The 24,598-nt window shown below is 33.8% G+C and overlaps 1 protein-coding gene across 11 annotated transcripts in view; it reads right to left on the reverse strand.

Annotated features, from left to right (window-relative positions):
- Nucleotides 1-24,598, reverse strand: part of CDKAL1 (CDKAL1 threonylcarbamoyladenosine tRNA methylthiotransferase) — a 566,460-nt gene that overhangs the window by 384,244 nt on the left and 157,618 nt on the right. For all 11 annotated transcript variants that reach the window (XM_039866443.1, XM_039866450.1, XM_039866444.1 and 8 more), the window contains one exon: nt 19,409-19,457. In XM_039866443.1, coding sequence (XP_039722377.1) covers nt 19,409-19,457 — 49 coding nt within the window. The remainder of the gene's footprint in view (nt 1-19,408; nt 19,458-24,598) is intronic.

Below are 24,598 nucleotides of genomic sequence, written 5' to 3' on the forward strand. Positions count from 1 at the left end.
TGAACATACAATTCAATAATTTTATAAACTTAGAGTTATGCAATCAACACAAAACCCTAGCTTTATAACCTATCACCCCCAAAATTCCCTCAAGCTTATTTATATAATCCATCCCTGTCTCCATACAAAATATGCCACATGCTATGATGACATTTAAATTGTTTCTAATACTTATTATAATACTCCTTGTATGAATATGTGCATACGAGTCTTTATAGGGACATATGTTTTCATTTCTCTTGGATTCCTATGAATAAAAATGCTAGGTCATATGGTAAATTTATTTAACTTTATAAGAAACAACTATTTTCCAAAGTGGTGATACCATTTTATATCCTACCAGCAATGTATGAGGGTTTGAGTTTCTCCACATTGTTGCTAAGACCTCATACTATAACTTTTTGACAATAGCTATTCTAGTGGGTGTGTCATGGTATATTATTGTGGTTTGAAAGAATGTGCATTTCTATAATGATTAATGATGTTGAGCACCTTTTTAACGTGATTATGAGCCAACTGTATGCCCTGTTTGGTAAAATGCTGAGATCGTTAATGTTGTATGTCAACTTGACTAGGCTATCGGGTGCCCAGACATTTAACCAAATATTATTTGCAGTGCATCTACATGATGTTTCAGGATGAGACTGACATTTAAATCAGTAAACTGAATAAAGCAAATTGCTCTCCCTAACACTGGTGGGCCTTATCCAATGAATCGAAGCCCTGAATAGGAAAAAAAAAAGCCTACTTAATTAATAAGTAGTAGAAACTCATCCTACCTGGGTCAATGGTCTCTTCTAGCCTTCAGACTCAGACTGAAAAATTAGCTCTTCTTGGGTAGCATGCCTGCCCAGTTGCAAACTGGAGCTTCCACCATCAGCTCTCCTAATTCTCAGGCCTTTGAACTTGAACTGAAACTAGACATCAGCCGCATGGGTCATCAGCTTGCTGACTGCAGATCTTTGGAATTTGCAGCCTCCATAATCATGTGAGCCAGTTCCTCATAATACATCTCTTTATACACACACACACACACACACACACACACACACACACAAATTGTTTCTCTGGAAAAGCCTAATAAAAATGTCTACTCCAGTATTTTGCCAATATTTTGCGTATAAGACGGTATCTGTCTTATCGAGTTGTAAAAATTCTTTATATATCCTGCTTGCAAGAACTTTATTAGATAACATGATGTGAAAATATTCAGTCTTTGGCTTACAGTTTCATATTCACGATAGTATCTTTTGAAAAGTATTTGTTTTCAACTTAATGAAGTTCAATTAATCAATTTTGTCTTTTATAGCTCATACTTTTGCTGTATACTTAGCCGTAGGACATAAATATTTCTCCTACATTTTCTTCTAGAAGTTTTATTTTTGGGCTCTTATATTTAGGTCTAGGGTCTACTTTGTTACTTGTGTATAACAGAGGTCTAAGTTCATTTTTTTGCATATGGATATTCAATTGTCCAAGTGCCTGGACTAGATCTGTGAAGTCTGTCTCTCTACAATATGAATTTCTTTTCCCTCCTCTTCCTTTGTGCTGCTGTTGTCACACATATTAATATACAGTTGTATAAACCCAAAAAGTTTTATAAATTTTACCTGTATGCTTTTAAAGAAAAGAAAATGTGAGAAATATAAACTTATATAGTATATTATATTTACCGACATAATTACCATTTCTACCACTTTTAATTTCCTCCTGAGAACTGAAGTTATCATTTGGTACCATATCCTTTCTGCCTAAAGAACATTAGTATTTCTTGTAAATAAAATATTATAGCAACAAATTATTTTTGTTCAGGAATGTTTTTATTTTGCTTCATGTATGAGGTGAAAGATACCTTTGTTGAATATAGAATTATTAGTTGACAGTTTTTCTCTTTGAGCATTGAATGTATCAGTCCACTGCCTTTGACTGCTATTGCTTCTAACGAGAAATCAACAATTCTTATTGTTGTTCCCCTGTACATAATGTGTCACTTTTTTATGTTTCCAGATTTTCTCTGTCTTTCAATGGTTTGAGTATAATGCATCTAGGTGTGGATCTTTCCTGTGCAATTCATGTAGCTTTTTGATCCATAATGTTTTTCACCAAGTTTGAGAAGTTTTCATCTAGTATTTTTTTTTTTCTTAGCACTTTTTCTGTGTCTTCTCTTTCTGTTACTCCCTTGATATACTTGGTTAGCTAGATGTTGTCCACAGGTCTTTGAGCCTTGTTCGTTTTTCTTCTTTGAGGTTGGTTAATTTCTATTGGTCTATTCTCAAATTTACTGATTTTCTCTTCTGTCATCTCAAATCTGCAACTGAGCTCCTTGAATGATCATTTAATTTCAGTTACTGTACTTTTCAACTCTAGAATTCTATTGGTCTATCTTTTTGTGATTCTGTATTCAAGTCACTGTCACCATCCGCTCCTTAAGTGATTTAACATGGTTTCACTTAGTACTTGGGAGTCTTTGCTAAATCCAACATTTTTGGCCAAACACAATTTGTACTGACTGCATTGTTTCCTGAATATGGTTATACTTGGTTTCTTTGCATATATCATAATATTTGTTGAATAACAGACATTTTAGATAATATATTGTGGCAACTCTCAATTCAGATTCCCCCGACCCAAAAGTTGTTTTTGTTTAGCAGCTTCCCTGGAATAGATCTGTGAAGTCTGTCTCTCTACAATATGAATGGTGGATGATGTGCCTTTTTAGTTTTGTTTTGGTTTCCCTCCTCCCCCGTGCATGACTTCCCAGGGGTTAAGTCTGTATCTGCAAGCTTTTTGTTAAGCAAGACTCATTACACATATGTTCAAACACCTTGAGTCAATAAGATTTCTCCTATCTGTTGATGAATCTGTATGAGCGGGTGAAGGCATTCAAAGTTAGGGCCATTTTCAAGACCACCCCAACTTGTACTTTCTCCTAGACTTTCCTGGGTCCTCTGCCACCTCCTCTGGATGTGCATGCATGCTCCAGCAGGCAGCTATGTGTGGCTGGACTGGGCCTAATCTAGTCTCTGCTATACATGTGCACCACCTCCAGTCAACGTACAGTCTGGAGATTTATCAAACCTTCTATCTCTGTTTCACCTCCCAGATGTCCTTGTTAAATCCCTGGCTCGTGCACCTGTACACTGTGTGCCAAATAGGTCCACAACTTCAGAGGGATAGAACTGAGACTCTCCTTGTCATTTGCCATCAAAATCTCTACTTTAACTGACAGTTTTCCAAATCAACTGAGCCATCTTAGGAGTACTGGTAAAGCTTCGCCTGCCCACCCTGGTTGAATAAACTTGCCCTCAGAGCTGAAGAAGGAAAATGAGAGTGCACAAGGCACAAACAACACAGGCTCACATTTTTTAATCCAAGTTCAGTTGTTTTGGTGAATAAATACTTCTGAATGTAAGGAATGCTTTTAGTTGATGTCCAGAGTGCTGAAATGGCTTGTTTTTGACTGTCTAGCCTCATTGCTGCTTAGATTTCTTGACCTCCTCACACAATCATGGCACAAGCAAATCAAAGCCACCTTTTAAAAAGCAATTATTTAAAATAATTTCAAATACTTAATTGGTACAGATGTAAAATTCTAAGCAATTATATACATGTTTCATCACCTCCTCATTTCAGAAAGATATATTGCTTAAACATCTCCTATACAGACAGCTTTTAATGACCAGAAGTAATAAAACCATCAGTCATAGCCTTTTTGCACTAATCACTTTAATAAGAAACATTACATACTTCATTCATTCTAAAAATTCTTGCTCTGATTAAAAAAAGGTAGCTAGAGTCAAGCAACCATTTGGCATACCAGATTTCACAGATTTTCAAGATAAATTGAACTCTTCAGTCCAAAGTCCAGTTAATGAAGAGGTGAGCAAGACTGGCATAATAACATAATAGTTCTCTGAGATATGCCAAAAGTTCAATAATGACTATGCAAAGGCATGCTTTTTTCATACTAGCATGAGACAAATTTCATTATATCCTGCTGAGACTTCAGTAATATGCAGCCTGTACTAATAACATTTGATAAATTATTCATCATCACTATCTACATGCAAATAAAGGAACATATCTCTGCCTGATGATATAATAAGTTATTTTCTAATCCAATGATTCATTAATAAGCAGTAGACCTAACAATAATCTTTTTTTTCATTGAAAATATAATACACTTAAAGACAAAGTAGAAAATAACATAAAAGTCCCTCATTATATCTGACCAAAGATGAAAAGAAGGAAATTCAACCACAGAACAATTACAGGATAAAACTTTGCTATACCTGAAAATTTTATAATCTAATTAACTAATGTTACCCCAACAAATTTAATACATAAATAGGTAAAAATTCTTTTTCAAACAGAATTTGTTTCAAATTAACTCCTTAAACTTGTAGACCATATATTGAAAATCAGTACCTATTATGTGCAGTTATCAATACTGTTACCATCTAAAACAAACAAATTTGACAGAATAAAGAAGAAAACTGAAGGAGACATCTTAAAGAAAGCATGTCTTTGGGAAGCAATGGTCAGAAAACAAGGACTGAAGAACAGGGAAACATGACAAGAGAGTAAAGACAAAAGGTAAAAGAAAAAAATTTGGAGCAAATTTATGCTGAAAATGAATATGCTGTATTATAAAGGAACTATGAAGTGAGGACCATATTTACACACTCATATATTGCTTCTTTGTTTGATCCCTTCTGGTTAACCACTGATGCCTAGCACTGTTATGGAAAAAGAATGCTTCCTCAATGAACACTGATTTATCTTGTGACTACTGAAGACTTCATCACTCTTTTTGGCTAGACTGAAGAGAAACAGAAGAAGAAAAAAAATCAGGACAAGTTTGAAAGAAAAAGAGAGTGAAAACATTGGTTTTTACATAATTCTAATTGCACATAAAAAGAAATTAGAGGAGGAAGTATTAATAGAAAAGATGGAAAGAATGATGCTCAGTGTGACCAGATCAACTGATAATAACATGAGACCACTGAGGAGATAGTGATAAAAATGTAAAGTGATTAAAATAGAGATATGTAATTATAATACAAGTACGAAAAAAGAAATCGCCTTATATGTAGAATGAGACATACTCAAACATTGTATTTCTGGTATCTTTTACCGTTTCCATTTTAAATTGAAATTCACATTTCATGTCCTCTAAATAATAGTCCAATGTTTCGCAGTGGGTTTATTAACTATCTTTAATAAACATCTAAGTTGTTACTTACAAGTGTCACAAAAAATTCAGGCCTGTTAAAATAAATTTAATTTTAAGCCTGAGGCTTTCAGCAGTTATTTATAAACCAGCTACAAAACCCTGATTCCGTGCTGGGTTTTATATTTAATCTAATCCACTAAAGAAAGTTAGTAAACCATTTCATTAGCTAAAATTATTATAGATTATAAAATTTTGAACGAAAACCTAGTTGTTTAATATAATTCACAATTATATGCATATCTGTGAATTCGCAATACTGAAAAACCTATGTTAAAAAAAAACAAACCAGGCACATTTTGTACAATAATTGTTGTATTAGTTGAATCAATATTCAATGTCGTTTATGGATCTTCAAGAGTGAAAAATCTTTTCCAAATCCTACAGTGCTAATTGCACTGAACATTATTAGAGCTGAGGGAAAACATCCCACCCATATAGAAAGCCCAGTCTGTCAACATGTCAGAAAGCCAACTATAACGGTCATTCACAAACAGAAAAGAACCAATCCCTGAAATGTAATCACATATATTAATTGACTGAAATAAAACTATCTACAAAATATATATTCATTAATTATGTTTCTACACACAAACCAATCTTCTCTCCTTTGGTTCCCAAAGCTAAAGTGGTTTGTACAAATTAGCTCTAGAATATCATTACACATTACAGAAGCAGCAGTGATCTGGCAGCTCAATCTCCTCTTGTTTATTTTTTTTCCCCCTTTAATTTCTTTTTGTTCTAAAGGCTCCATAAACAGCCAGACTTTCCTTCAATACTTTATTCCTCTCGCCTGATTTTAATGGCCATTCATTGTTTCCTTAATATGTGACCACCCACCTCCACCACCACTAGAGAGGCCTCTTGCCAAGTTTTCTTGGTTTCTTACTAACTGCTCTCACTTCACACAAATAGAGTCCTATTAACTACACATTGAGAAGACTTGTCTGAAACCTAAGCTCTGGGTCAGCCTACTGGAAAACCTCCTAGTAAAGCAATCCAACATGATGTTGGGAGCTAGGGGAAGAGGCCAAAAGAAGACTGGCAGAAAATTCAAGCAAAAAAAAAAAAAAAAAAAATAGTAAATGTACTGCAGATAACAATTCTCACTTAAAAAATTTAATCACATCAATTCGAATATTATTAAAGAATATTAGAAAGAAATGCTCAATTAATCTATTTTTCTACGAAATGTTTGGTGCTATTACTTGACATGTCCTTCACAGGCATTCTTAACTATTTAATTATAAAGGAAAACAAAAATGCAGCCAGAAGTTTATCTCTCCTCCATTTAATGTCATTACGCATATACAGGCACCTCTTAAGAAAGCAAGCATACTCTGATATTCACACTAAACTGTAACTCTCTCTTGAAATATTCTCATTTTAAAAGAAGTAAAGTAAAATAAAGAAGTTGCGTTAAATGTTAGAAGCAGCTTTGTCACAAGTGTAGGTTGGAAAACTACATAAAATGTTAGGATTCGAAAATATAAGATCACTACAATTTCAGCTACTAGGATTTCAGCACGTATGAAGAATTTAAATATTAACTAGAACAATAACACTTAGAAAAGATATTAATAAAAGGATGTTAAGAATCAACTGTCTAAAGACAATTCAAAGCATGAACCAAAGTATAAGAGAGCCGACTAAGGTACTGATGTTACCTGTGTGCATTTCCCTAGCTTAACAAAGCATGAAGAAGCCAACATCTTACCTGATAGGCTGGCAGGTTGGAAAGGAAACTAAATAAGGTCATAATACAAAGTTTAAATCTCTAGAAGTTTAAAGATTATTTAATATCAAAACTCTTGTTGCACACACACAAAAAAAGGTTCTATACTATAATTATAATGACGTGAAATTTATGTATGATCCCGAATTATAGAAGATGGAAAGTTGAAAACGTTTGTTCGTGATTTTTACTTCCATTTGCACAGCACTGCTGGTACAACAAATAATGACAATTATTTTAAGGTCATCATATTAAACAAAGGATACATATAATCCATATAAGCAAAATGTCTTCTTACCCTACTGGAGATACCTTCTGGAGGCAAATTACCATAAGCATTTAATGTTTTAATTATGTCTTTTGTAAGTGGATATAATTTTTATGACAACGGGGAGAGATTTGTGTGGTGCCAGTTTATTTTTCACAATCTAAATCAAGTGTACATCATAATATTCAAAAGTCAAAGCAGTCCCACATCAATAACTCCACATTAGTAGAGATCCTTAAAAGAACTCCTCAGGTCATTGGCTGTCTTGCTACAATAGGCATTCTTAAGTTCTAAATTTGTTTAAAAGGCGTCAGTGTTTACAGGAATAAAGCTATGTATGTGTCAGTTTCAGTATGTAAAGCATCACGGCAGCAACACAGAACTTAATCATTGTTCATGCTTAAACCTATTCCTCAAAATTACTGCACCAGGTGATGAAAACAGAGATAACAGACCTCATAATAGATGGCATTCAAGCTGCTAGAAGTAACAGTAAAACAAAAACCAAAAGAAATTTGTAAGTCAAGTTTAACTTTTAAAAACTGAAACCCAAATTCCCATTTTAAATCACGAATGAAAATTGCAAGTTTCCTCCTGTTATTATTCAACTTGAAGCCACCATAAAATGTGACAGGAGAGATGGGAAGCAGAGAAAATTGAAGAGTGTGTTCCATTTATGGATCTTTAAAAAATGCCTGTCTGTCCTTATTGTGTTTCGCTTCATCTTCAGTGATGAGCTGCACAAATAAGCTTAAAAATAATGCATGAAATTAATTTTATCAATATTTACTTACAACATAAAGACTCCCAAAATATCCCCCAAACCCCCAAAAAAATTCTGTTCTGAACCACCACATAACTTCTGCCCTAAAGGCATTTAAGGGCTCAAAGAAAGCAGACTTGTAAACAAATAACTGGAATGAAGTGTCACTGGTGGTCTGATCAATGTTTCTAGGAACAATGGGACACCATGAGAGAGCAGTCAGCTTTCCTGGGAAAGATCAGAAAAGGCTTCAAGGAGAGGCGATACTAGAGTGGGAGGCTGAGCAAGCAAGACCCAATTGATATTCACGACTCTGCATATCCCACAAGATATTTGGACACAGTACTACTAACACAGCATGCACAGTTCTTTGCTAGAATTCCTGCTTGTTGTTCATTTTCCACTTCTTAAAACCAGCCTATCACTAAAACCAGATTTCACTTAAAAGATTTATTAAAACTCGGCATAAACTGAAAAACTGCACCTTTGAAAATAAAAATGGTTCTAAATACAGTTTAGGAGGTAAAAATTATGTGGGCTTGAGATGCATTCTCAATTCTAATCAAAAGACTGATCAAACATTATTTTTAAAACTTAATTTTTAAAAATTGTGATAATTGTTGATTACAAAATATTAAGGACTGAAAGTTATCTTTATCTAAATCCTTCTAGTTACAGTTTCAATATTTATCTGGCCTAAATACAAAACTAGGATTTAAAACATAGGCCATATCCTTAAAAAATGTGGATGAATTTTCTTGACCTAACCACTTGACAGTAAAAACTATATAAAGTTTCACATTAAAACTTTCAAAAATTACGTTTAAAAAACATATCCAAAAGAATTTTCTCTGTAGAATATATTCTTCAGCTTTTTATTGGTTAGATTAGCTTTCTATTGGTTGCTTGCACATGTAAGGAGTACTTTTACTCCCTCATATACTAAATTAAGCACATTTACAGCAAAGTAAATTATTTGGAATTATTTTTAAATATAACAAATATTTATTAGCGCCTTACAAAAAAAGATTTTTGGTTGACACAAAATTAAATGGCAAGTAAAACTAAGAGAAAGGAGGGTATGGGGGAAAAGAAACCAAAGAGGAAACAGAAATGTGAATATGAAAGAGAACTAGAAATGGGTGAGCAGTGATGGTAAACAATAGGCAGGAGGAAAGGAAATAATAATAAATGGGTCATACTTTGTCACTTCTCTGCATTCAAGGTAAACAGCTTAACCAAATGTAAAGTACATGAGATTAGAGGATTAGGTTTCAAATTATAGTACACTGTTGCCTAGCTGTATAATCAGTGATGCCAGGGTACCTGTGGAGTACAAATGAATTAATGTATAAGAAAGGGGTAAGCTATATAGAGCTAGACAGAAGTTAATTACAGTTCCTACTATAATTAATGCAACTGTAATCCTATCAAGACTTCTAGAGCTAATGACGTTTCTCCAAAGCAAGAAGGCCAGGAGACTTCTGAAACTTTCAAACACTGTAAGTTAAAATCAGAATCCATTTATTTTTAAAGCTCTGGAGGGCTAGAAAATAGGTCACAAATAATTGCATTGATAATAATAAATTTGCAAATGATTTTTAAATTTATAAGTTAAAGTAGATTCAAGGTCATCCCTATTAAATCACTCACTTGCAATGTGATACCATTTCTTGAATGTGATGGAAGAGGAAGAAAGCAGAGTAGTGTGGCAGGAATGGCACGTAACCCTGGGTAAATCGTGGTATATGTGCCTAGAGACCAAGGTGGAGAACCATGGCTGTTTTCCCATCCAGGACACATCAGTGATATGATCCTTACTCAGCTGTAACAGGGGTTGAAAGGCAATGAATCTAGGTGAGAGGCCACATGGCAGTATTTCCAACCTCCAGCTTTCCCAGGTTCTGATAAACCACTCTGCCATCTTCCCTCTCTGGCTAAGAGTCCCTTTCAGCTACCATTCCTCTCTCAGTAAATACCCTTGAGAATCACTAGTATGGGTAACATTCTCAGCTTACATTAAATCCTCTTTTCTTTCTTTTCCTCCAGCAATTCCAGTCACCAAGATTAAAACTGCCCATCTCAAATTCCTGAAAATAAAAATGCCCCAGGATAGAAATGAAAATGGCTTCAAAGAAGCACAAAACTCTTAAGCAACACTGGGAAGTACACTACCCTTCACCATGGAGGATGGTGCTACAACCAAAAGTTAAGTAAAGGTAAAGGTAAAGGTACAGGAGTCAGAGAACAGTGTTTTCCTTGAGATCTTTCTTCACTGGAGAACACAGAGCTACATGACAGAAAATTGCATGGTATGTCTGCCACAAACATCTTCAATTTCATTTTATAAATAGGAAGGGAAAAGAAAAAGTAAAACGTGGCATATGGAGATTAGGATGCAAAAAAAAAAAAAAAAAAACTAGTCACATTCTAATAACATTTGCTAGAGATCACTATCCAAAATGTCAATAATTCTGAAACTCAGTTTTATATTGCAGTCTCAAATAATCCTAGAATTTCTAAGTTGAAGGGACCTTCCATTTTATACAATTCACAACTCAGTAAACTGAGAACCAATGAGATTGTGTGGGATGTTAAATATGACTCTGTTAGTAGGAAAACAAATATTTCAACATAGCTCTTCACATTCGCAGTCCAGGATTCTTACCCATCACGGTAGCAGACTTCAGTGTAGCTTAAAGCAATAGAGCACTTTATTTTCAGAGTTACAATAAAGATTTAATGTGTTAGAAACCACCTTTTATAGGGACATTTCGATTATTATTTCTTTATTACTCAATAAAATGTATGCTGTAATAAAATGGTAGTACTGATAAACTTCTTAAAAATCTATCCGTAGCCGATATCCTAACTGGAGAGTCTGCAAATGAGTTTTCCCTCCCTCAAACTAATAAGTAAATGAAATTAGTATTTATTCTCTCGTCTCAGAAGTAATGGATGTGTGTGTGTGGCCATATACTTGTAGAGTGTTACAAAATGAACTTTCAAAAGAAAAGATGTACCTCTCCAAACATTAGATACAAAATGTTAAAATCAATCCAGCATGCTTTCTCTATGCCAATAACTAACGATATTAGGTTTTTCTAAGAAAAGGTTGATGGTATCCCATAATAAATGACATCCTACAATTGTCTGAGTAAATTTTTCCAATTGTCAAATTTTTCAAGAAAAAAAGAAAATCAGATTTAAATTTTTTGTGTACTCACATCTGAGGCACCAAATTACTCTATGTACCAATTTTCTCACTTGGCTGTGATATATGATTTTACTGACAATACAATATTTGCTGTTAAATAAAATACCTGTTTTTAAATAAATTTTTCAAGGATGACAAAAATTTTTCTGTATATTCCATTTTTATATCTATTGAAGTTCTAGATATTGCACTTCTAACATAACCTGGTGTCCACTTTGTATTTCCATATTTAGGGAACCTAGCTATAAAGTACTAAAGGAGAATTACCAATATAATACAATTTACTGTGTTAAGAACAGTCAAACCAAAAGAGAAAATACCACAATTAACCTATAACTTCATCCTCTATTTGAAAAATGTAATGAAGCTGCTAATATTATTTTTCTCTAAGTGTATAGTTTCAACTATTCTCATTAGATTTTACTAACCAAAAATAGATTCTTTGAAGATTAAAACTTTTCCAGATGCATGTTAAAGTATATATCATATGCATGCAGAGCATAAAAACAGTACCAATTCCCTTAAAAGTTAGTTATAGTAAAGGAAGATCATCATATGAAAACATTTTTCTATTTTTAAGTAAAGTTTTTAAATTATATTAATCTTCATGTGTTTCTCTATGAGCTCCAAAACAGGACTAAAAGACTGACTTAGCATTTTTTACTAAATAACTCCTATTTAGTAAATAGAAATTAGAATCCTACGATTCAGAACTGGTATATCTGAGAATACCAAATACCAGATAAAAATGATTAATATACAAACTTAAAAATCAGGACATTCAAACTTTATAAATGTTTTACATTAACAGTTTTCACGAAAGTCCAGACTACAATAACATATTTTTAGAGAATTTAACACTACCTGTAGTCTCACCTTCATGAGGTCTGTCAAGGCACTATCAAGATTTGCAAGAGTTAACATATAAGCCCAATTTCACAGTAGGCAAGTCCTTGTTAATATTTAAACCAGGAAGGATGGGGCTACTTTACCAGATAGATCAGTGGACCACTAACAGTAGAACTGGGTCATGGGAAGCCTGAGAGGATCAAGCATAAAGTAATTTCCTTTCCCGTTTCAAACAATCAAATCCAGTGAACCATTATAACAGCGTGTTATGTGAAAACTACAGTAAGATCATCAACTTAAGAAACTATTCAACACTTTGCACCCTCCTCATCCCCACTTCAGAATGAAGAAATCAAAAGTCTTCATATAATTAAATTCTGTTAATAATAAAAGCTGGTTTCAATCATAAGAAAAAGCATCTTTAAATAGAAAAGGAAATATTCATGATGAACACATTAAAGCAATGTACTTAAATTTAAGACAAACCAAAAACATATAAAACAGTGCTGAAGCTATCATAAAGCAGCAGAATCCACCTTGGGGACACGTTTAAGCATTTATTTGAGTTTTAAAGCTTTAATGGCTGAAAAATATTAGACAAACTTAAAGTTAACTACTTTCATTAAAAAAAAAAAAACAGTAAACATGATGACCATTTACAAGGTTTATGAAAGATGCTTTTGTAGAAGATAAAGAATATTGCTGCTGCTCAGTATGTGTGTGGTTGGAAACAGAACTGAAAATTTAGCTAATAAAGTTATGAAGTCAAAGAACTACAGACATGACATGACATGGTGGATTCTCTAAGAGACAGTCCTTTCCAGCCACTACTCCAAACCAAGGTATAGAATAAAATGATGTGAAAAATCAACATAAAGTCCTACAGCAGAACTTCACTGTTTGGGATCATAAAGAAATTTGTCTATTCCTATTTCTAAAAATATTATGATTTGAAAAATGCAATCTAAGAGAGGTATAATAAATAAAAAGTTCATTCTAGAAATAACGTATATGGATGTATACAGGACAAGTAAGTTAGAATCCCATTGTTAATTTGGGGGAACCAAAGGAGAGGAAAGAAAGGAAAGAGAACAGAAAGGACATAAACTGACACATTTAAGAAGACGGCAAAATGTAATGATTACCAAACTGTAACCACATATTAACACAGTACATAAAACAAACAGGCTCACTGAAAATAAATAACAGCAATAAACCCCTTGCTCCTTGATTATTAGGAAGTAGAAGTTATTACCTATCTAATTACACCAGTGAAACTAGGAAGTATACCCATTATGTAAAACCAAATGCACAACTTTTTCCATTATATTCAGCCTATAGTATCTGTACCAGAAATTACATAAGAGGATGCATAAAAGTGTCCTTTCAAAGCATATTTTGAAAATCAACAAATTATTGAAAACAAACACTGAAAAAGTTTTTGTAGTATTATACTGTCACGGATATAAAATGCTCCTTAACCAAGCTTAATTCACTTATTCATTATACCTGGAAAACATCCTCAAGTAAATCTCCATTGGATTTTACAGGGCAGTTCCTCAATCATTAATACTGATAAAATCACACTCGATATAGTTCTGCCTTCCAGTCTCAATTTATAAAGAGTTTATGCTCTGAATTAGCATCAAATGCAAAGTACAAAATCTGACAGAGTGAAGATTAATAGCAATGTGTTAAATAAGAAAGCTGTTTGGTGAAGTACCCTGGGAATTTAGGCCAATCTAATCCAAGATCGCATCAATTACTGAGAAGTTAGGGGAAACAGAAAATCAATTAAATTTACAGATCATACCATATTGGGAAAGTCTTGAATTACCAACACTGGAGGCATTTGGAATCAGACTGAACTAAATACCAGCAAACATATTAATAACAACAATACAGGCCTCTTTTATTAGAGGTTGACAGGTGAAGAAATATAACAACAGTAAAAATATTTTTCTAATTTCAATACGCAATATCTACTTGCAATTATTTCTTAAATTATCCAGTTAGATTATATTTTACATGGAATTTGAAAAATATTTTTTGTTCTGAGCACTTGATGTACACATATTAGAAGAAATACAGATTTATATTCCCTTCAGAGCTTTCATACAAAAAAAAGTTTTAATGACCATGTAAACCAAGACTAAGGTCAGTATCAGTATTTTTTTAAAAAAGAAATGAACATAAATCATTTAAACACTATTTCTTCTCTTAAATCCAGTTACATATCTTGTTGAATTATTAAGATGATACAGAAGAAAATTCTAAATTCATTATAACCTGGTCGCTCCTAAAACAAATGCTGTAAATTGATGGAATTTTCAGGCCATTATTGAAATAGTGAGGATTCATTCAAAATAACCTGCAATTTTCCATTTTGTTCCAACTAAGACAGAGACAAATGGAACATGCTTTGTACAGTTTTAAGATAATTATGAGAGATTTAAATGTTTTCAGCATCAATGTACCTTATTAATACATCTTTTAAACCAATTCTTGGTATAGCATAGGGAATAAGAAGAAGAATGCAAACAGGCTATGGCAGAGGCTGTATGTCCAAACCGTGCTCAAGAAAGACACGTGAAGAGAGCCCCAAAAAAATCAAATATGGAAACAAGACAGTTATGGCAAAATCCTCTTGTCAGGCTGTATTCCATCTGGCCCTTCTGGGCAGAGCCTTGCTTCTCCACAGAGCATTTATCAATCAGGGTCCCAGCAAGGCAGATGGCACACTGCATAATTAAAGAGATTTTAATAAAGGGACTATTTACTAAAGTTTGGCAAGGTTAGGAAAACCAACAAGAGACAATGTAGTATTCTAAGGCTAGCAATAATGGAGTGCTGTTTTCACTCCCAGGCCTGAAAAATCAAAGGAAGGGAACAGTTATAGGAACTTAGGGAAAAAGATGAATAAAGGGGGCCACCTGACAGAAGCTATGTCCTTTGGGTGAGAGAAACAACCAATCCAGGATGAGTAGGAAGGGAACAAATACTCCCATCTCAGGCTCAAGTCATACCTCTCACCTCCAATGGGCTTAATCAAACCAGATGCCAGATAGCAAAGGCCTATTGATGCAATTCACACAGGTCAGCCTCCATGAACATAGATCAGGTGGAAAAGGTGGAGAATGGATCCTGAGAGGCAAAAAGAACTTATCCACGTTTGTACAGGGCCCTAAAATGAATGTGAAGCAGACTGCAAATGACACAGGAGAAACAACAAATAGTACAATTGGTTGGAGCAAAAGGTAATTAAGATCACACTAAGAAGTTCTAAATTAATTTGTAGGTAACAGGCAACCACTAAAGGCACATATGCAGGACATAAAAATAATCTGAGGATAATAGTAGCAGCATATAGTCAGATTGAAAGGAAAGTCACTGGTAGCAAAGGTCAATTAGGTTATTCCAGCAGTATGGGTATTAAGGAGATAGTAAGAAACAGTGATATGAATTGATCTCCTCATTATGTTCTGCATATCTCAAAAGTCTTATCCATTTAACCCTCTTCACTTTAAATTGAGCCTTTGAAAAGTAACCTGCTGAAAGACAACAAGCAACTGGTAAATGTTACAAAGGCCACATTATTTCGCTAACTTACGCTGTCTAGATGAAGTACTGGTATTAGAAAGCAAAGAACAGAAGTTCACTGGCAAACCTTGCTCTGAGATTAATCAAGAGATCTCAGATGAGTCACTTAACCCCTTCCTAACTCAGCTTCCTCATCTGCAAACTAAAGACACCTACAACATTCCTTCCATCTCTAAAATTCTCTTGTTGCATTGCTAAGACTTAATTCACCAGCCTTCCTACCCTCAAACCAGACCTGCCAATGAACGTTCCCAACAACTTAAACTCACCTCTTGCTGCAGACTCTTAGAATTAAGACCAACTGCAATCTCTCTAATAAATCCACTCAAGCCAAAACTCCTCAGTGAGAAGCCCTCCCTAATTAACCCAACCATGGAGGTAGAGAGCTTCTGTGATGTTGGGATATAATAAAAATATATATTTGGTCTTCATCCCCCGTTCCTGATATAGTTTCTAAAACCCCCATTTCCTGAGTGATAGGAATGAGTGGAGCATTTTTTGTTGTAGTTATCATTCATAATAAACCCCTTTCAACCATATCTGAGTTTATGCTAATGAGTAAAATCTTGAAAGATAGAAATGGTAACCAGAGGAGCCGACCAGATGATTAGAGAGTTGAAACTTTCAGCCCCGCTCCCCAACCTCCAGGGAGTAGAGAGGGGCTGGATTAAGTTCAATCACCAATGGCCAATGATTTAATTAATCATACCTATGTAATGGAGCCTCCAGAAAACCCCTAAATGATGGGGTTTGAAGAGCTCCCAAGTTGTTCAAAGCATTGAGGTGCTGGGAGAGTGGCACATCCAGAGAGGGCATGAAAACTCTGTGTCCCTTTCCACATACTCTGCCCTATGCATTTCTTCTATTTGGATGCTCCTTTATAATAAACCAGTAATAGTAAATAAAGGGCTTTCCTGAGTTCTGTGAGCTATTCCAGCAAATCATCAAATGTGAAGAGGGTGCTAGTCTGTCTGATGACAATCTGGATTTGCAATTGGCATCTGAAGTAGTGGGCAGACTTGTGAGACTGAACCCTTAACTGACGACATCTGCACTAACTCTGAGTAGTTAGTATCAGAACTACTTGGTGTAGAAAACCTATACATTTGGTGTCAGAAGTATTATGAATACAGAAAAATAGTTTACCTTTACTTTCTATAATTTTCTATAAAAATTATATCTCTACAAGCCATTTGGCAACCTTCCGAGCACAATTATTCATCATTTTTAATGGACTATTTTCTAGAGCAGCTTTAGGTTCACAGCAAAATGGAGCAGAAAGTATAAATTTCCCACATATCTCCTTTCCCCACCACATACACACAGTCCTCCCATTATCGACATCCTCCACCAGGATGGTACATTTGTCATAATCAATGAACCTAAACTGATACATCATTATCACCCAAAGCCCACAGTTTACATCACCATTCATACTCATCGTGCTGTATATTTTATGGGTTTTGACAAATGTGTAATACATGTACCCACCAATACAGTATCATACAGAATAGTATACTGCCCACACAAAAAAAAAAAAAAAAAAAAAAAAATCCTCTGTACTCCACCCATTTACTCTTTCTCTTCCCTCAATAACCACTAGTAACCGCTGATCTTTTTATAGCCACTTTAATTTTACTTTTTCCAGAATGTTATATGGTTGGAATTACAGAGTATACAACCTTTTTATATTGGCTTCTTTCATTTAGTAATTTACTTCTAAGTTTCCTCCAGATCTTTCCACGGCTTCCTAGCTCATTTCTTTTCAGTACTAATATTCCACTATCTGGAATTACCATAGTTTATCCAGCTGCTGAAGGACATGTTGTTTGCTTCCACATTTTTGAAATTATGAATAAAACTTTATAAACATCCATGTTCAGGTTTTTGTGTGGACATGTTATCAATTCCTTTGGATGAACACCAAGGAGTGCAATTGCTCAATAATATGGAAAGACTATGTTTAGTTTTGTAAGAAACTGCCAAACTGTATTCTAAAATGGCTGTACCATTTTGTAATCTCTCCAACAATGAATGAGTGTTCCTGTTGCTCCACATCCTCCCCAGTATTTGGTGTTGTCAGTGTTTTGAATTTTGGCCATTATAATATGTGTATAGTACTACAGTATCTTTTGTAGAGAAGGTTTTAATTTTAATGAAGTCCAGCTAATCAATGATTTCTTTCATGAATTATGCCTTTGTTTCATCTAAAAAGTCATTGCCATACCCGAGTTCACCCAGATTTCCTCCTGTTAGCTTCGCTATCATTAATTTCCTTAAAAAATTATTGAGTGGCCACTATATACCTAGTACTCAAACAGAAGATACATAAGGCAACAATATCCTCAAGCATCCTGAAGCACTGCTTTAAGAAGCATAACTGAACAACCACTAAGGCAGTGATTCTCAACTGGGAGAGAGCAGAGAAGTCACAGTATAGTGTGAATGTAGTGTCAAACTTAAGAGCACAGGCACTGGACCCAGAACTGCCAGGATTCAAATCTCAATTCTGCCACTTACTGTGTGACCCTGTGTTTCAACTTCCTCATCTGAAAAATTAGGATAATGTTTATATTCATTTCACAGTACTGTGGTGAAGATTAAATGACTTAATCCATGTGAAATATTTAGCACAGTGCCTGTCTCACTGTAAGTGCACAATAAATGCTAGTATTTCTGGATTCTCCAAGATGGGGTTGAGGTATAATTTGAACAAAAATTTCAAAATTATCACTGCTCAACATTTTAATCATGATATTTTACTTTATTTTAAATTTTCCAAAAAAGGTTAAGGTACAGTCTCAGTCTCATATTCTGTGGTCATCAATCTCTTAATATATCAAATATTTAAAATTAATGAGCATTTATAACAGAATATGAAAGGCAGTAGATACAAGCCAGGAGTAAAAGTATGTGGTTAAAAATCTCAATCGAAATGAGGCCAAAAAGAAGTAAGTCATGTGTTTTCTTTAAAAAAAAAAAAAAAACACGTTTCTCATTTATAACAAAATAGTTAAAATTTTAAGTAAGGCCCTCAATTCATTTAACTTAATATTTCAAAATCATATTAATAGTTTTCATTTGTGCTAACCTACAAGGAAAAATAAACTATAAATATTTAAAAATTAAAAGACAGAATTAAGGATGGCTTATTTCTCAATGACATCAATAAGAATCTGTTTCAAAGAACACTGGCTAATGAAACAAGCAAAGCAAAACTCTATTTTCTGGTGTAACTATAAAAATTACACCTTGAAGAGGTATTAAAATTGAATACGACTTAAAAGTACTTTTTAACAAGGAAAACTGCAACTAATTGTGATATGAAAATATGCAAATGTCAATTTTATCTCAATAAAACTGAAAAAAACACAAATGACATCATTTCCTTATTTCAAGATTGATTAAATTCTGTCTTCCTGATCTGAGATTTAAATTAAATCTATTTTAGACAAAAATAAAAGTAAGATAAAAAAAAAAGAACTATGAACTGACTCATCTATAAGCTAATCAAATATATGCCTCCTATATAGGATCAGTCAATGCATGAAGCAATCATGGACAAAATATTGTTTTATATCTAGAATAAAAATTTTCATAAAGATGACCAATAATAGGAATACCAGGTGCTGTAGGTGTTAAAAAAAAAAAAAAAGATGCCCAAGAAATGTTAACTAAGTAATATTTTTTATAATATGGTTCAAACAATATATACCTCTGCTTATCTCACTTTCAACAATTACCTTTAATTGTTTCCTCCACAACTTCCACTACACGATCTATCTGTTGAACCTAAAAAGAAAACAAACTGTTAAGACAAGCAATTTACACACAGAAGAAACATTAATTTGTGTTTATCCTTCTTCTTGAGTCAATGTTACACATTTTCTAAGCAAACGAATGTAGGTTTTCTTTAATTAATGCATTTGGAGATATTATAAAAACATTCTATATTAATGTTTTATATCACAATAAAGTATGAAATTATCACTCTCCTGTCCTCTAATAACAATTGATAAAATATTACATTTAAATAAACTGCCTGGAGTTCTGTTAGGAGAGCTCATCAACATAAACTCAAAACATTCTGAGATATAAACTGAAGTTTAATTAAAACATGTCTCTTCACATAGAACTTCAATAAAAATGACATAAAATGACAACCTACACAAAAGGACATGCTAATATTAAGGAGATATACCCAAAATTCTATGCTTTATTAACACTGAAACCCCTTTTAATAAATTTCTACCGTGTGCTCGGTACTATGCTCAGTTCCACGGACTACAAAGTCAAATAATAACAGCTCCTGCCTTAGACACCAGTGACTAAGGAAGATTTCCCAGGGTGTCATGGGATCACAGAGGAAAGGTAATAAAATACGACTGAGTGATCCAGGAATGCTTCTCAGAGAATCAAAGGTGACTCCTGAGGGATAAATAGGATTAGGTTATAAGAAGCCCACTAAGGAGGCGGAGCTAGAGTGGTTAGAGTTTAGAAGGAAAATGAAAAAAGCAAAAATTGTAGTCTAAACAGCTAACGGAACAGACAAAATAAGAATAGGTCATAAATTGATATTATTTCTACTTTAAACATCCTCAAGTCATCATTGTTTTATTACAGAAGAAATACATGTTCACTGAAAAAATTCAAACAAAATAAAAATATAAAGAGTAAATAAAGTAACCCATAACATCCTCCATCTCCACTCTTCAGATGAAATCACTCATAATAGTTTGATAAGCAGAGGCATTTTTCAAAGCATTTTTCAGTGCTAAACAGTAAGTAGTTCCCTCTTACCCATGAGAGATACATTCCAAGATCCCCAGTGGATACCTGAAACCCCAGATAGTACCTATCCACATAGTACCAAGCCCTATATGTTTTTTCCTATACACAAACACCTATGATAAAGTTTAATTTATATATTAGGCACAGTAAGAGATCAACAACAATAACTTATAAAATAGAACAATTATAACAGTACACCATAATAAAAGTTATGGAAATGTGGACTCTTTCTCTGATAATCAGTCTGATAACAGAGATGGCTACTAAATGACTAATGGGCAGATAGCATATACAGATTGGGTACACCAGACAAAGGGATGATTCGAAGTTCCAGATGGGACAGAACAGGACAGTGCAGGATGGCACAAGATTTCATCATGTTACTCAGAAGAACACACAATTTAAAACTTACTAACTATTTCTGGAAATTTCCATTTAATATTTTCACACTGTGGCTGACTATGAATAACTAAAACTGCAGCAAGTGAAACCATGAGGGGGAGTGGATAACGTAGTTCTGTTCTGTAGTTTTTTGGTTTGGTTTTTTTTTTTTACAAATTATGAGGTGGAGGACAATAAGAGCTGCATCTTGATTTGTTTTCCATACATCAATACATTTAGGCCTACTTCGTTTATTTTATTAGCTGCCCAGTATCTTCTGTATAGATATATTGTTACACATTTACCCATTCCACTATTAATGGGCCTTTATGCTATCTCTAATCTTTCATTATTTTATAACAATGCTGCAATTAACTCAACTGAGCCAAAAAGAACCTTTATTTAAAAACTTTATCGAAAATTCAATTGCAAATCTCTTTAAAATATTCATTTGGCTTCAGTGTCTTACAGGAAATAAAGAAAGGCTTATGAGAATACACTTGAATCCAGCTCTTCCTCCGACCACTCACTTAGCCCAGCATCATGGTAGCAGTAGCAATAATTATTGGAAAATTGTTGAAGACAAAGTAAATCTCAGAGAATGTTGAATCTTTAGTCCTGGACATCCTATCTAACAGGAGGTGTGTCTACCTGGAATGACTAGAAGCATTAGGTTCTGATTTTAAAAAGAGAGCATGCATGGCTTCCTTAAAAAATGTGATCAAAGCCAGGATAACAAAAAGTTCTAAGAAGAGGAAGCAGCCAACAGTGTCAAATGCTACAGAGAAAGCAAGTAACATTAAAACTAAAATGGGTGTGCCTGATTCAACAATGAGAGGGTCAAAGAACTTAGGGGAAGTGGGGAGTTTAGTAGTAATGAACCTTAAATAAGAAATTGGTGGGGTGATTATTTCGTAAGTTCTATAAATACCTAATCACTATGTTGTACACCTGAAATTAACAATATTTTACGTCAACTGTAATTGAAAAAGAAAGAAAATGGTGACAGCTGATATAGACTACTCTTCCATAAAGTTGGATAGAAAGAGAAAGAAGACTCCTGGTCGGTAGGAGAAATTGAGTGTATGTTTTGGTTTAGGTTAATGTATTTAATCCTTTTATTTTACTTATTTATTGGGGGGGGCGGGCAGATTTACATGCTGAGGGGAGAAACGCAGTAGCAAGTAGTGAAGATAGAAGAAATAACTGACAGAGCAAGTTCTTTCAGGAGTAGGGAATGGTAAGATCCAAAACACAAGCAGAGACACAAGCCTAGAATAGGAGTGAGGCCAAGTTGTCTTCTTCTGAAACAAGAGGGTTATAAGAAAAGTATGGGAATAGATGCTAGTTAGTACTCTCACTGAAGTCACAGAAAATGCTAAGCTATGCTCTGAGTAAAAAAAATACTGTTAAATAAGAACAAAGTGAATGTTTAAACATCTGTTTTTAAAAATGTGAATGACTAGGGACATGTAAAAATTGCTGGACAGTACTGTTATATCAGTTGAAATTAGAGACCACAAATTTTTAACAATGATTCCATGTACAACTGTAATTTTTCTTAGGGCCAGCAATTCTTGTGTAAGAGCCAAAGAGATAAATGGATTGATACAAGGTTTGCTCATTCCACCATTCATTCATTTATTCACTTGTCACTTACTGAACATCTAACATATACCTGCATGGTTCAAAGGGCTTGGGTAAAAGCACTGAAAGATTTATAGGATGGACTTGAAAGATATAAAGAAAAGGAATTAATTATGTATTTTGGATAAGATGAAGCTTGGAGAATAAGTTAGAAGTAGAGACAGAACTGAGAAATGAAGTGTCTGGAGTTGGGGAAAAGAGGGAAGAAATCAAAAAGAAAGTGGGAAAGACGGAGGGAGGAAAGCAAGAGATGACAATGGATTAGACAATTACTCCAAAAACATGAGCAACAACAGCAACACAAAAGATAAACTAGACATCATCAAAATTAAAACCTTCTAGTACATCAAAGGACACCATCAAGAAAGTTACAACATAGAAAATTAAAAAAAATTTTGCACATCATAAATCTGAAAAGAGACTTGTACCTACAATATATAAAGAACTCCTACAACTCAATAATACAAAGATAAATAAGCCATTTAAAAATGGGCAAAAGATCTGAATAGATACTTCTCCAAGGAAGATATACAAATGGCCAAGAAGCACATGAAGAGATGTTCAACATTGTTAGCCAATCAGGGAATGCAAATCAAAACCACAATATAGAAATGGAGAGTTACTGTTTAAAGCTCATAGATTTTCAGTTTAGAAAAACTTTCTGGAGATGGATGGTAGTGATGGTTGTACAACGGTGTAAATGTACTTAATGCCAGTGAATAGTACACTTAAAATTGGTTAAAATAATAAATTTTATTTATATTTCCCATACTGAGATGCCACTTCATACCCACTAGGATGGCTATAATGAAAAAGACAGATAATGACAAGGTGGGTGAGGATATGGAGAAAATGGAACCCTCATACACTGCTAATGGAAATGTAGCGAAATGGTGCAGTTGCTTTGGAAAATGACCTGGCAGATCCTCAAACGATTAAACACAGAGTTACCATACAATCCATGAACTCTCATCCCAGATATATATCCAAGAGAAAGGAAAACATATGTCCACATAAAAACTTGTAGACGAATGTTCATGGCAGCATTATTCATAACAGCCAAAAGGTAGAAACAACAAAAGTCCCAGCAACTCAAAAATAAACAAAAGGTGGCATATCCATACAATGAAATATCATTTAAGCATAAAAGGGAATGAAGTACTGATATATGCTAAAACATGCCAAGTGAAAGAAGCCAGACCAAAAAAAAAAGTCAAATATTATGATTCCATATATAATAAATGGCCAAAATAGGAAAATCTTCAGAAACAAATTAGATTAGTAATTGCCTATTGATGGATGGTGAAAGAAATGGGAAAAACTCATAAGAAGTATCGGTTTTCTTTTCAGAGTGATGAAAATATCTTAAAGTTGACTGTGGTGATGGTCGCATAACTCTGTGAATATACTAAAAACTATTCAATTACATATGTGAAGTGCGAGAACTGTATGGTGTGTGAATTATATCTCAAAAAACAAGCTGTTATTACGAAAAAAAAAGTGTTAGGGGTGGTCAAATGTTCTAATGTCAAATCAAGGTCACAAAACTCAAGGAAAAACTGCAATGTTTCAAATTAAAAGAGACTAAAGAGATCTGACAGCTGAATGCAACTTTGGATCTGGGGTCTTTTCTTATAAGACATTATTGGGACAATTGGCAATACATGAATAAGGTCTATACACTATTGTATCATTATTATTGTATTGTATCATTATTTCCTGATTATTATGATTGTTCTATAGTGATGTAAAAGAATATCTTTTTGTCTTTATTTTTGTAAGAGAATGTCTTTGTTTTTGAAATATAGGGATATTTATAACTTAAGGGGCATCATGTTTTCATCTTACTCTCTAAAAGATCAGAAAAAATGTGTGTGTGTATATATATATATATATAAAGATTTGCAGATTTGTTTAAATATTTACATTTGGGGAATCTGGGTTACAGGTATACAGTAATTATTTTTGAAGCTTTTCTATGAGTGTAAATTGTCAAAACACAATTATGTATATGTGGGTGTTGAAAACAGATTTTTTTCACCTGATGGTCACATAAAATCTGCTTGAATGTATACAGCTGAAACTATATCCTCCAATTTAAAAAAAATGATTAC

The sequence above is a fragment of the Pteropus medius genome, unplaced genomic scaffold, assembly GCF_902729225.1.
Source record: "Pteropus medius unplaced genomic scaffold, Ma_sr-lr_union100, whole genome shotgun sequence".
In the NCBI taxonomy this organism is placed as follows: Eukaryota; Metazoa; Chordata; class Mammalia; order Chiroptera; family Pteropodidae; genus Pteropus; species Pteropus medius.